Source organism: Mirounga leonina, unplaced genomic scaffold, assembly GCF_011800145.1.
Source record: "Mirounga leonina isolate KUSES-001 unplaced genomic scaffold, KU_Mleo_1.0 Mir_127, whole genome shotgun sequence".
Taxonomy (NCBI): domain Eukaryota; kingdom Metazoa; phylum Chordata; class Mammalia; order Carnivora; family Phocidae; genus Mirounga; species Mirounga leonina.
This window is the reverse complement of record NW_023270316.1, coordinates 44,857,613-44,872,937: the sequence shown is the minus strand read 5'-3', so window position 1 is coordinate 44,872,937 and position 15,325 is coordinate 44,857,613. Positions and strand designations below refer to the sequence as shown.

The 15,325-nt window shown below is 40.7% G+C and overlaps 1 protein-coding gene across 1 annotated transcript in view; it reads right to left on the bottom strand.

The window, feature by feature from the left end:
- Nucleotides 1-8,221, bottom strand: part of DIAPH3 (diaphanous related formin 3) — a 485,828-nt gene extending 477,607 nt beyond the window's left edge. Inside the window, exon 1 of the mRNA XM_035003260.1 lies at nt 7,977-8,221. Within this exon, the coding sequence (XP_034859151.1) occupies nt 7,977-8,153 (177 nt within the window). The 5' untranslated portion in view covers nt 8,154-8,221. The remainder of the gene's footprint in view (nt 1-7,976) is intronic.
- Between the last annotated feature and the right edge of the window lie 7,104 nt (nt 8,222-15,325).

Sequence of the window (15,325 nt, the reverse complement as noted above, 5' to 3'; positions counted from 1 at the left end):
TAAACATTTGAAGTAAAATAAGCATCATCTGGACAATCTGAATGACCACTCTAAACCACGGTCCTTCTATTAGAAGTGTGGCTTCTGGTGGCCACACTTGCATGTGAGTGTGTGTGGGGGGGTGTGTGTACACAAACAGGGCACTAGAAGAAGGTCAAACAACATCAATCACGATACATAGGTTTTCACAATCTCCTCTACTTAGGAAGAATTCTGTTCCAAATGGTTGTCCCTAATTCCAAAATGACACTATTCAAGGAACCATGTACTCAAAGCTACGGCAAGGTAAATTTCAAGAAAAAAAATGAATATAGATGCTAGTGATCTTGGCTCCGATTCTTTCTGCTCCTTTTCAACAATTTCATACAATTGAGTAGAAAGTATCTACATATGGCTAGATTATTATTTTATCATAACCAGGTTTATAAGAGTTCACTACTTCACCCAGAGCCTCAAGTTAAGATCTTGTGAAAAAGACAGTAATGGTAGATGTCAGGTCTCTACCAATAGTGTGGGGCTGAGTCTTTGGCTTTGTCACTGTCCTTTGCTTCCTCAGCCTCTGAGATTCCATTTCCATCCAAGAGTCAAGCTGACAGAAAGGAAAACAGCAAACCATACACATATCTTCCCACTATTAAATCCAACAACAATGACTTAATTTCAGCAAAACATCATCAATCACATTAAATTAATGTTGTTCATTTGAATTTTATTGGTTTTATAGTTTTGTTTTGGGTTTTATGTGAAAATCTGTTTGAGTTTTATAGTTGTAAAAGAGCCATAAGCATAAGGAGTTATATTTTTAGTTTATATCTATACATATATCAGTAACATTATTTTTATTATCATTCAAGTCCACATTGGAGCATCACAAGAATTTTTTTCCTAAGTCTGAGGTTGTTGCCTTCATATGCTTCTCTTCTAAGTTTCATCTGTATGCAAGTGTCATAGTTTCATGATCCCCATTTTATGTATGAAAACATAACCCCTAGAAAGCTTGAGAACCTTGCTCTGACCATGCAGCCATCTCAACCAGAAGACTGCATCAACCCGAATGTTACCCGGCACCCCAGGGGGAGAACTGAGAACAGCAGGACTTTGCCCCCGCCACACACCACGAGGAAAAAGCCTGACCCTGTAAAGAGTTTCCAGCATACGGAAGTAATTCAACTACCCAGTGTAATATCCCCAATGCCCTAAAATCTAGAAAACATTGGACTTCTACTACTATTACTACTGATGATGACAGCAACGACAATCCTATAAATGGCAAATATTTACATCGTGGTTACAACGAGCCAGGTGCTATTCCAGGCCTATCACACAGTAACTTCTAATCTTCCCAACAATCCCATTTTACACATGAGGAAACAGAGGCACAGAGAGAAGGAAGTTGCCCAAGTGAATGCGTAACACGGGCAGGATTCGAGCCCTAACAGTGGTCCACATCACTGCCCATACATGCTCCTCACAATGCCTCTTCTATAAAAACTGTAAGAAAGGATGGCAAAAAAAAAAAAAAAAGAAAGAAAGAAAAGAAAGGATGACAGTGGGTCTTTCTGAAGAATACAATCTATGGCAAGCATTTCCAAACAGTTCTCATTAATTAGCTAGTAATTGAAATATTCCAGCACCAAAACTTAACTTACTGAAACTCTTAAATCCTCCCCTAAGTTAATAATGATTATTTGATTTGCTATTTGAGAAAATTACTCCCAACGGTAAGGTATTTCAATGCCACCCTACTGCTATGGAAAGAAAAGTTACCTTTGTAGATCCTGTTCAAAGAAAGCTCATGCTTTGATCCTTAATATCCCATGAATTAAAAGGTTATGCTTCATCTATATTTTATAGATCTAAAAGTCAAATTAGTTTCTGGGAGAAACAAGCAGAGTGTGATGGTAAGCATATTCTGTAGCATTCATTTCATTCCTGGTTTGGAGGATACTATGTGCTGAGTTAAAGACAATTACATTAGTATAATACGTAGCAGTTTTTTCTTGTATTATTCTGCAAGCATAAACAAGTTATACACATGTTAATTTACATTCCATATAAAAAGCCAATTTTAAATCCGATTTATAAGGCAATAAATATATAAAGATTCTAGGACACAGCAATAAAGTTATGCCATAAAGTAGAGTTAATTCATGACAACAATAATAAAAGCATGACAAATTTTAGAATTCTACCAACTGCACAAAGGTGTTTCAGGTAACATCTGTTCAGAAGCAATTGCTACAGACAGACTAAATGAGATGCAAGGTTTCACAGTGTAATAAATGTATGTCAGTTTGCTTGCTTCATAATTAAAGACAGGAGTCTTTAAAAAAAGCAATTAAGCCTTGCTCTAAATCTGAGACAATTATCCCTACTCCCACCCCTTTTTGCCCCCAACCAAACACACACAAAAAAGATCCAGAGTAATCCAGAAGTAATAAATGCCATATATCATCTATTTTCAGCAGCTAAACATACTCCCAAAAGCCACTTGATATATTTTGTTTCTTTTGATAAATCATATATTAACAAACAAACAAAAAAAACTTCTCTTGTTAGGAAGGATAAACAGGGAAAAAAAAAGTCTGGGGCAATTTAGTCAATTTACTTAGAAGACTAGCCTGAATAAAATAAATGATCTTACCTTATGAAGGTTTCAATGTTGGATGGGTTAGGTGGATTTTGACATGAAAGACACTCAAGTCCGTAAAGCCTTCATATAAGAACACTGTCTATAATTCTTGACAATTTAACTCTAGGACAACTGAAAGCATCACTTTAGCTGAGGACTCAATGAAGAAATAAACTCAAAAAGAACACACAGAAATCACCTCCACCTTTTCTCAGCTTTCTAGCAACTACGAAAATGATGCAGCAGAACAAGATGAATTCAACTTCTGGCTGCTATTCCAAAGGACCAAACTGTTATCTTATATCCACCCCCCAATCACAAACAGTCCAAAATAAAATGATACCAACAAGGAAGAGATTTAGATGAATCTGATGGTTCTCCTAAACACGCATATATAAACTGTTAAACAACACCTTTCAGTGTGGTCACCCTCAGAACCATACCTGCTGTGTTCATTTCCTACGGCTGCTGAAACAAATTACCAAACTTGATGGCTTAGAACAAAAATGTATTCTCTCAGTTCTGGAGGCCTGAAGTCAGAAATGAGTTTCACTGGGCTCAAGTCAAGGTGTTAGCAGTAGCACTCTCCCTCTGGAAGCTCTAGAGAAGACCAGTTCCTTCCCTCTTCCAGCTTCTGATGGCTGCCACCATTTTTGGCTTTGGGGCTACACCAGCAAGCTCTGCCTTAGAGTCACATCACCTTCTCCTTTTCTGTAGTCAAATCTCCCTCGGCCTCCCTCTTACAAGGACACCTAGTGTTCATTTAGGGCCCAGCCTGGTAATACAGGATAATCTCCCCATTTTAAAAGCCTTAACTTAAAGTCCTTTTTAGCAATAGAAGGAAACACTCACAGGTTTCAGGGATTAAGACATGAATATCTTTGTGGGGGAGGGAGTCATTACTCAGCCCGCCACACCTGCCTCCAAATATACCTGAGGCGGGGGAGGGGGGCAGAGGAGGGCACTGATCTCATCAAGCCTACTCTGATTTCAACTCCCCCCAAGTTCCCAGTACAACAAACAAGATTCTCCAACCTCATACCTCTTCCCACCTCACAAACTGCCTATGATCAGGAAATCACTAATTCTATATTCATTAAAGGTGTTAGTATTTTTAATGGCCCCTAAATGAGAAAAGTAATAAAGATTAAAACTCCCAATAGTATGGGAGAGTAATATAGGACAGTGACTAAAAATGTGGGAAATAGCTTGTCTGGGTTCAAATCCCATCCTCACCAACACGCAGCTGTGTGACCTAAGGCAATTCAGCCTCTGCACTTTGCTTTTCCCATCCAGCAAACAAGGCTAATAATACCACACATCTCATTGGGTTGTTGTAAGGGTTAAAGGAGAGAGAGTGTGTGTGTGTGTGTGTGTGTGTACAGAACTTGGTTCATTCATTAAGGTTAACTACTATTATTAATGATGCCCAAAATGGTAGACACACAGATATTACTGGACAGGGTGAAAAATCACAACCAAAATTGAAGGTACTGTAATGATACAATTAAACAATAATTAACAATCCGTTTGATGGAAACCATAAGATTAGATGCAAGATTTACACTAAACTCCGTGAGAAGTTTTAAAGGATATTCTTAATTAAAAAGAAGATCTGCTCTGTCAACGAGGATCACCAAATGCACAGGCCTCCTATCAAAAAACTGGCCCATAGCCTAGAGATGGGAACTTCTCCAGAAGCCACACATCCTGCTCTCAATCTGGATGTGGGGGCCACCACTGCTTGTACTGTGTTTCTAAGAGCAGTAAAAGGTAGGAACGAAGTGCCCAGCATCACTAAAAGGCATTTCATGACAAGTAGGGCGACTTTTGTTTTGTTCTAGAAGGGAAATCAGACTCAGGCTCAGGTACTAAGAGTGTGACCTGGGGCAGGACAAAGTTCTGATCCTCCTGAACTCTACCTTCACAAAGCCTTCGTCCAGGTGCCTGCCTTGTCCCCCATTCCCAGCCTCCAATGGTCGCATCCTGTCCCCCAGTATCTATCCCCAGCATCTCAGTACTCACTGCTTACTGTATTTTCTACTGAAATCAAGTCGGTTAGTCCACAAACAGCCCAAAAGTCGGTGATTTCCTGTGCAGCCAAACTAGCATACATTTACAATAGAATAATTTCTACTATTTACACAGATCTATGGGGAGAAATTCTGTACTACAAACTTTTATATACAAGCCAAAGTAACTTGAGACTCATGACTATACATACAGTAGAAAACAAGGATGTGTCTGCTTTATCAAGGCTCAAAGTAAACCAGGATTTCAGTGAGCACCAGAGCCTGTGCCTTCCTAATCTACGACTGGAGCAAGGGGCCAATTTCCCACTCAGTTCTACCGCCAGCTTGCAGCTTTGTGGAGGGTGCAAAACACCAAACACCTAAATCATCCCTATTCCTGTGACATCACCGACCTACCTTACTCATTCCAGTCAAAAGCAGCTGCCCCTAGCAAGGACATGACCTAACGACTAGGGGACCCGAAGAGATGCAGGCTCACATGGCTCCATTCGAAATCAAGAGAAAGCCAAGAACCGACTTGACATCTGGCAGTAGAGCAAACCCAACTACAGAACAATCACGTGTAGAGGCACTGCTGAGATCTCATGAGGAAGGGACAGTCTCCATCCTCAAAACAAGAGTTACTAGGGTGAGACTGAGAGCAGTGCGGAACTAGACTGACTGGGAAGAGCTGCTTAGAAGGCAGCCTTAAGATTGGCACGCTAAGCCTCAGGCCAGGGACAGCGTTAGGGCTAAGCATGGAACCCTGGGCTTTCTAAGAGTCCTACTTCAATAAGAGGTGGTGCCAATTCAGTGGAACTCCCAGAAAAGCACTCCGGAAAAAAGCATCCCCACTACCCCTTGGAAGATAAGTTAAGATAAAGCAATGAGCTTACAAAGATCTACAAGCACAGGAGGAGAGAGTAAGCCACCATGAGTGCAAGTCAATGTAGACAGTCCAAAAATTGCACATACCAGAACTACCAAATAAAAAGAGTCACATAGGAAATGCCTAAAAATATAAAAGAATAAGAAACAAAGAACTATCAGGAATGACCAGGCAGATTTGAAGAAGAAACAAATGGAACCTACAGAAATAAAAAATACAGTTGACCCTTGAATAACACAAGAGTTAGGGGCACCAATTGATCCCCATGCAGTCAAAATTCATGTCTAACTTTTGACTCCCCAAAAACTTACTACCAAGAGCCTACTGTTGACTGGAAGCCTTACCAATAACATAACCAATTAACATATATTTTGCATGTTATATGTATTATATACTGTATTCTTATAACAAAGCTAGAGAAAAGAAAATGTTAAGAAAATCATAAGAAAAAATAAATTTACAGTACTGTACTGTAAGAAATCCATGCGTAAGTAGACCTGCACAGTTCAAACCCATGTTGTTCAAGAGTCAACTGAAATTGCTAAACTTAAATATTCCAAACAAGTTAAATAGCAGATTAAAATCGCTGGTAAGAGAATTAGTGAAATGGGAAATATAGCTAAAGAAACTACCATGTAAGCAAGAATCTAAATTAGTGTCAGGAATTATCAATAGTCCAAATTACCTCTAAATTAATTATGAAGCCATGATTCAAATCAGATTCCTATCTAAAAACAAACACTGTGGGGGCTCCTGGGGGGCGCAGTCAATTAAGGGACCTTCTGCTCAGGTCATGATCTCAGGGTGGTGAGATCAAGCACCGTGCCAAGCTCTGCAATCAGCACAGAGTCCACTTGGGACCCTCTCCCTCTCAGTCTGCCTGTCCCCACCCACGCGCAAGCTCTCAAATAAGTAAATAAATCTTAAAATAAATAAAAATAAAAGCAAACACTGTTTTAGTTATGTTTATAACTTTAAAGCTTCAAAGTATTGCTTTTAGAGGTCATTTCATCTTTACAATAACCCTTTTAACGTACTTAAGAAATGAAAAACTGCCTAGAATCCAAATCACCTGATACATCCTTCAATGAAACTAAACCTAAATACTAGCTTAGATTCTGTTTTCATGACCTCTTTGCTGGAAGAGTCACAGAAAATCAGATCCCATGCATTCTGGAGCATAGGAGTGAGAAACAAAATGGAATGACATGACTAACACAGAGAGTAGACTCTAAAAAGAAGAAAAGTCATTGCCCCAGGATTCTTTTCCTTGGCTAGAATCCTGCATTGCCAGTTTAACTCAATCCTATTTATTCCTCAGCTCTGTTAAAATAACAATAACAACATAGTTGATCCTCCTGCAAAACTTCACCTGGCCTATGGCCATCTTGATACTTAATTTAGCAAAACTATCCATATTGTCCCTCATTTTCAGTATTCTGATATATATCATAGCTGTGCTCCCAGTTTTATTCAACCACTATTTTTAACTGTTATACTTAGCAACTCACTCCTCCTCTACAAATCTCTATTCTCTTAATATGTGTATCCTGACTTAAACTCCTAATGAGTGTTTATTTGTCCACAGAAGGCACATGCAGTACTGTATAATTTTACCTATAACTTAAAAAGTTTTCCTTACTCCTAAGTAAAATGGACGGATCCAATATTAAATTTTCAATTGTTAGATTCACCCCAGAGCTATCAACCTTCAGTAATTTGTTTACACACACATACGTAAAACAATCATCATTGCATTACATCAATAGGCATTCTTTCACTAGTTGACACCAACAAGAAGATTCACAAGCCGTTGATCATAACATCTCCCTTGGGAGCCAAAGTAAGAGAAGCAACCAGAAGAGCGAGTTTCAAATACTTAGACTTCTTTCCAATCTAAGCAAAACATTCCTTAGCAGTGACTACATAGCCCAAGTTTTAAAACGAGTTGTTTCTACTTGGAAAATTACATCTACCTTAAAAAGTTCTTCGTGGCTTAAAATACTAAGCAGAAAAAGAAATCTTATCACCTAAAAGTTCACTTTGCCATGTCTCATACTCTTAAGACGCTAGAAGGCTGGGGAGAAGTTCGACTTAAAAAATGCAATGTGCACCTAGGTGACGTCAATACAGACACATCTGAACCGCTTTTCATGTCAGCCAGAACAAGTGTGGGGCAACACAGTGATCAGTGTGTTTGTCCGAGGATCCAAACAGAATTGGACCCTGTCGTCGTCAATCTATTAGGAGACTGGCAGCCCTAGAAACCTAGAACAAAATTTACCGCCCCCCCCAACCCATCCTCACGCCCCAGACCTCTTGGATCCACCCAAGGCTGTCAGCCAAGTCAAAGTTTAATGAAATTATTGAAGGATCCCGGCACCTGAGCCGCAGCCCTTCCACAAGGCGGAAGCCGCCCGCCACAGCTCCAGGCGAAACTTACAAACTTGGGGCGTTTCTCTCCAGGCTCCTCAGCGGCGCCGGGCGGAGGGTGCTGGGGGCCCGTCCTGCGCGGCATCTTGCTTTCCCGGCAGCCGCGAAGCGCGGCGGAGGCGGGATAGGGCGCCCCGGCGGCGGAGCCCTGCTTCGGCTGGTGCAGCCGCGGCCGGTGCCGATCCATCGTTCCCCGCAGCTCTGGGGGACGGAAAGAAGGCGGCCGCAATGCGAGCCACAAGACGGGAGCTCGGAAATCCGCGGCGGACTGGCCTTCCTGGTTCCGCCGCCCGCCCCGTCGGCCCAACTCAGCCCAACCGCTGCTGCCGGGGCCACCGCCAACACATCCGAAAACTCCCGCCACCGCGGACCGCTCCGGACCCGCCAATCCCGCGCGGCTTTGTCAATGACATTCCCGGGACCCGCCTTTTCCGGGCAGATCGAAACATGATTGGCTGTGCGGCCCGTTCATTTCGCCATTCAACTCTTTTGGCGGTCCAGGCAGCTCGCCTTCAGGGCACGGGTGGGGTCAGATCGGAAAAGCCTGAGAACCTACTAGAAGTCACTTGTGTGGGTTTATTTGGAATTTGGAGAAGCGGTTCCTGCCGGCAGGCGAGACCCTCTGCACCACCACTTGAGCAGCGCTGCAATGTGAAATCATCCGCTAACCCTGTCTTGCCCCACTCGGAGGCCCTGGTGCGATGGCCACTGGGAAAAGTAGTTCGAGGATCTGTACTTGAAAATGTGCTAGGCAGGTGAGAACAGCAGCTATGACGTTCCAAAAGGATGCCTTTTGGACATACTGAACGCCTGCTGAGTGCCTAAGTGCTGAGAGCCTGCTCCGGGGTGGCAGAGGGGTATACCAAAAATCAGAAGGGGCTCGGCCACATCCTTAAGGAGTTCACAGTCTGTGGTTCACAAACCTTTACACAAATAACAAAATAATATAAATGTATAGCAGTTATTTTTAAGGTTCATTGAACAAAGAGGGGGGATATTAAATCTGAAGGAGCAGATCTGGAAAGGTGAAAGCAAGAGTCCATGGATTTTCACTAGGTAGGAAAGAGTGGCAGGACATCAGCTACAGGGCATTGGGGGCGGGAAGCAAGGCCAAGAGCACTCAAGACCAAAAAGCTGAAAAAACTTCAAGAGCTTTCAATGAAGGGCCTTGAGCTGAAACTGTGCAAGAGTTCCTTATGTAAACCCAAGGTCAAGCCTCAAGGCTAAAGCAGTTTTCCCACACAGCAGTGTGCTTTTTCCCCCTCTTAAAGTCATCTTTTCTTTTGAACTATTTCCTTAAGTTATCCATCTTCTGACTACATGGACTTATTCCAAGACTCTGGTAAACATGCAGTACTGATTTGGGTACAAGAAACAACTCTAGCAACTCTGGGGAGATGCGCACTGAGTTTCAGAAAAGGGGCCTTAGTTCCAAGTATGTCTTCAGACTACAGTCATTGGGTTGTTGTTTTGGGGTTTTTTTTTAAATGTTTATTTGTTTATACTGTACCAGACTTTCTTTGCCAGTCTCTATCTTTAAAGAGCAAGTAATCTTTAGGAGAAAGTCCAGGAGAACTAGGGCCATCCAGGGCCAGAGAACTGAAGTAGTTCAGTAGGTCTTAATAACCATTAGACCCCAAGTGCAAATTTTATTCCTGTCATTTACTAGCTATGAGATGTTGGAGATGATGTTAAACTTTCTTTCTCTGCCTTTCCATCTGCAAAAGGGGATAATAATAATAATAATAACAATAATACCTAACAAACGGGTATTGTCAGGCTTAAATGAGATAGCATACATAAAGCTCTTAGAAATGTCTGTGAAAGCCCTTCCCACCAAAGACCACCAGGAGGAAGACCTGTAGTTGAACAGGTGGAGCTTATTACTCACTGGGGAGAAGACCATGCTCTATGGGAAACTGGGGTTTCTCAGGATGAAAGTGTTAGAAAGGACTCAAAGGATTGGGACTTTGGTTAGGTGATTTGGAAGGCTCCTTAGAAACTGAGCGGGGAGGGCTACTCTGGATTTCAGTGCTGTCAGGAATTGGGGACAGTTTACTGACTGGGTATCTTAATAAATTTTATGTAGAAGAATGGCAGGTAAAGAATGAGGCTAGAGTTGTAACTGACAACAAAGCAGCAATCATCCATAGTATCAGGAAGGAGGGGTTGGTGTTTTGTGATTTGCACTTGACCTTGCTGTTGTTTGTGTGTAGATAAAATTGGAAGTGGCCTTGTTCTGTCCCACTTCAACACAGTCAGAGTGACCTTATCTGATATTGGTGCTCTGAGAGATTGTTTATGTCCATGAAGAGAACAACATGGCTTAGCTGTGAGTGTCAGGCTAGCTTTTAAAAAACATTGAGCCCTTGCTGTTAAGTGTCAAACTAGTTACCTGATGTGAAGGGCTGCTCTTTTCTTTCTCATGTCCTTCGCATGTAGAAGATACTAAGTATAAATAAACAGAAGTTATTATAATTAATTTTCAAGCTTCACATAGATCACTCTGAAATTTTTCTTATAGAAATTCTTCGGGCACGTGGGGGGCTTGGCCAGTTAAGCATCTGACTTCAGCTCAGGTCATGATCTCAGGGTCCTGGGATGGAGTCCAGCATAGGGCTCCGTGCAGCGGGGAGTCTGTTTGTCCCTCTCACTCTGCCCCTCTCCCTGCTCGTGCTCTCTCTCAAATAAATAAAATCTTTAAAAAAGAAAGAAAGAAAGAAATACCTTGCAACTGCAATGCATCTGTGAAAATAATACTCTTGCCTAAGTTTTACATTTTTAAAAGTACATTTTTCTTAATTTATTGTTTAAACTTCACATCAGCATGCACTGCTTGTCATTCTGACACCCCTACGAGAAGATGATATACCCCACTGAGTCAACAGTTTTGGAAATGCCAGGCTCAGTGCACAGGGCTAGGACAAAATTTAATGAGACAAAAGGCAGGCTTGGAGAAGCTTGGAATCCAAAAATACGTTTCCTTTCTTTATCATTTCTGTTCAGTCTCAACCTCCAGACAATTACAAATGCAATTTTTGTGAGGTTCACTCTTAATGACTATATAAGAGAGAAAGGTGTGAAAAGTTGAGGGAAGGGATGGATCATTCCCAATCTATTTTTTGTAATGACAGTTTTATAAGATGCCATCTCACCCTTTTGAGATTGGCAAATATTACAAAGTCTCATGTCACCAAGTTTAGGACCTGCGAGAAGGGAAGGTACGTGCACCTGTGGCCCAGCTCTTCTGTGGGTACATGTCCCCCTGGGGTCGCCCAAAGATACCCATACAAAGATACCCATACCCACACTTCATAATAGCAAAAAAGAGTAAACTATTTCACCAGCCTGCAGTCACAGAAAGAATAAAACACACGGATGTTTCTTATATGGTAGAATCCTATATTGCATTTAAAATGGATAACTAGGTCTACATGTGGATATATCTCAAGAATAAAGAGAAAAATCAATTGGCACTATATATGTGTATATATATAGTGTGTGTAAAAACACAAGAGAGGGATGCCTGGGTGGCTCAGTTAAGTGTCTGCCTTCGGCTCAGGTCATGATCCTGGGGTCCTGGGATCCAGTCCCGCATTGGGCTCCCTGCTCAGTGGGAAGCCTGCTTCTCCCTCTGCCTGTGCTCCCCCTGCTTGTGCTCTCTCTCTCTCAGACAAATAAATAAATAAAATCTTAAAAAAAAAATCAAGGAAAATATACCCCAAAACTTCACCTACTTTCAGAGAGTAAAGGAAGAAGTGGCAAGGAATCGAAGCTGCAGCTTTATAGCTAAAGTATCTGTAATGTTTTATTTATTAAAAGGGAGAGATCTGAAGTAAATCTGGCAAAATATGAAGAAGTATTTAATCTTAGCAGTGGATGTATTTGTGTCTATTTTACTATTTTCTATAATTTCCTGTTTATCAAAAATGTTTCATATTCAGTTTTTAACAAAATATACAAATTAACAGAAACATAGGAACTTCGGAGGTAGCTCCCTTCACTCCTTCCATTCCTCCAAAAAATCTTAATATATTGGCATTGAGACTACAATGAGCTATTAAGTGCACATAAGGAGAAGTGAAATATATTTTTTAAGGATGACTTTAATATTTTTTAATTTTGAATAATAAAATCTATTCCCTTCCCTCTACTTGTCTTCCACTCTCTTTTATCCTCTCTTATCACATGCATTTTCCTTCTCTCCAGAGAATCAGGAACCAACAACAACAAACACTGCATTTCCCTCTTTCTACAAATTTTTTTCTACAAACTTGAGTTCTACAAAAGAAGTTTTGTAGTTCTACAAAAGCGCTACCAAAAAAATTAGAAATTCAGTGCTTTGCTGTGCATGCTTTCCAAGGAGTCAGTGGATTAGGACAAGAAACATAATTGCAAGCCTAATTCAAAGCCTAATTTATGTAACTTCACCACTTTCTCCATTGCTTTACCACCCGATGCAGCAGAGGCGTACCTCATTTTACAAAAGTTCTATAGCACTTCGTACTTAATCAGAAGGTATTAGAATAATTAGCTGGCCAGTAGCACTGACTTGGCACCTTCATGTCAAACCTTCAGTAGCAAGGTACACTACTGTTGCTTACCCTTGTGGATTTGAGGCCTGGCTCCTTCCACATTCTCCACCTGCTTGTCTGTCTTGGTTGGTGTAAATTGCTGCTGTGTGGGGCGCCTGGGGGGCTCAGTCGTTAAGTGTCTGCCTTCGGCTCAGGTCATGATCCCAGGGTCCTGGGATCGAGCCCCGCATCGGGCTCCCTGCTCGGCGGGAAGCCGGCTTCTCCCTCTCCCACTCCCCCTGCTTGTGTTCCCTCTCTCACTGTCTCTCTCCCTGTCAAACAAATAAATAAAATCTTTTAAAAATAATAAAAATTAAAAAATCAATTGCTGCAGCTTTACAACATAATGTAAGGTGGGGAGAGGGTAAATTATATGCACAGAATGCTCACTGATATAGTCATATAATGTAAACCAGGCTTTCTCAATCCCAGCCCTATTGACTTTTGAAGCCGGGTAATTCTTTGTAATGGGGGTGGGTGGGGGTGGGAGAGGCTGTCCTACGCCTTGTAGGATGTTCAGCGGCATTTCTAACCCCGGCCACTAGATGCCACCAAAAATTTCACAAGACTGCTAAATATCCCTAAGGGCTGAGTAATATCCCATTGTATGGATATACCACCTTTTGTTTAGCCGTTCATCAGTTGATGGACATTTGGGTTGCTTCTTTTGGCTATTATAAATCATAGCACTATAAACATTCATGTACTTGGTGTTCTGTGGGCCCGAGTATTCATTTCTCTTGGATCTATGCAGAGGAGAGGAATCGCAGGGTCATATGGCAACTCTATGTCTGAAGAACGGCCAGACTCTACCAAAGTGGCTGCACCATTTTCCATTCCCACCAGTAGAGCATGAGGGTTCCAACTTCACCATATCGTTACTAACATTGTTTTTACCTGACTTTTTGAATCTAGCCATGTGAGTGAGTGTGAAGTGGTATGTCATTATGGTTTTGATAGGCCATCTACTTTTTGTGACTAAAATGTTATTGGAATACAGCTCTGCCCATTCTTTTACATATTGTCCAGAGCTCCTTTTTCTGGACACTGTAGACCAGAGTAGTTGTGACAGAGACCACCTGGCCTGCAAAACTTAAACTGTTTACTATCTGGCTCTTTATGGAAAATGTTTTTCTGACCCCTGCTGAATGATTTACACACACACACACACACACACACTTTGGTATATCACAATTAATTCTGTTCTGTTATTTCTTTTTCTTCAATGAGAGTAGTATTCTAGTAAAAAGCAAATATTAATTTTGGACACATGTTCACAATAGAGCTAAATACTTCCCTTTGCCCTGTTACACACTTACATAGGCCTTAACACCTTTAAAAAAAAAATCTGTTTTAACAAGGTCAACCAGATCTTGCCACCATAATGAATCACTATGGAGGACAGAGTTGATTTAAGGTAGGGATGAAAAGCAAAATTATTATATGGATATGTGATTCTTCTTAAAATACATTTAAGCAATTTGTGCTCTGATAAGTTTTCTCCAGGGTCTTATGCTGTAAGTTCAGATAGAAATTTTTCATAGGGAATATAATTAGGAGAACACAGTTTAATGTCATGCTTAATAGTTTCCCAGAATGTTTTGATTAGAAAATTAATCTGCGCATGTTTGTAGATGACAGAGCTGTGTAAAGGAGGACAGGAATATTCCTATTAGTGTGAGACACTTAACTAAGGTTCAATTGAAAGTGTTAGATGTCACTATCAGATTGCACTCCCAGTATCTGAAATAAATAGCAAGAAAGAATTAAGTAATTATTAAGACTCTTGTAAGTTTACAGTTTAATTCCCTTATACTAAAGCACAATTACTGAAGCCCAAACATAATTTGTTGAGTCACGGGGATAATAATTTGTCTGACAATAGCAAATAGTAATGATGTCACTCAAAGCTAAAAATGCATGTAAAATAAGTTGAAAGAATTCTGTGGTGCTCAAGAGAGATTTTCAAATTTTTTTTCTTTCATCTATGTCTCTATCTCATCATCATATATGTTTTTCCCTTTTTAGCCTCGGGTGAACTGCTGTCTTCCAGACACTTTATAAATCAAATGTACATAAGGCCTGTCTCTATTGAGGTCTGTCTTGAATGCATTCATTTTGCGCATTGTTTGTTTTGTGTTCTAATTCTTTAGCTGAACCCATCTTAATACAATAGACTAAAAATTGTTTTCTCAATTTGCTGTGATTAACATATTGATGTTTCTGTTTGATCGTGGAAGGGTAATTAGTTGCATTAGTTAACATCCTTACCTATTTGCTGACGGTGTCTGAAATAGCCAGAAACCAAGCTCTGCCCACACAGCATCCTGAAACTACAGCCTCTCCGTTTGCTGTTGCTAAGTACAGGATCCATTTTCAAATTAATTTATCTTTTGAGGTATAATTGACATATAGCATTGTATTAGTTTCAGATAGATAACATAATGATTAGATATTTGTATATATTGTGACATGTTCACCACACTTAGTCACCATACACAGTTCCCCCCAATTTTTTTTTCTTTTGATGAGTATCCTTCTTGAATATCTCTTATCACTTATTTCTCACATCATCTCTCTAAACATTCTTTATCCGCTCTCTGCTCGGGCTTTTCTTTCTCTTCCCATCTCCTTGGCAGTCTCACCTCCATTGTATGCCCCGAGATAGAAAGCCTGATTCAGTTCCACTTTGTGTGAATAATAAAATTACCATAGGCGTTCAGGCTACACATTACTAGCTCGCCTCAGTTTACTCATCTGTATAATAAAGAGGTTAAATTGTATC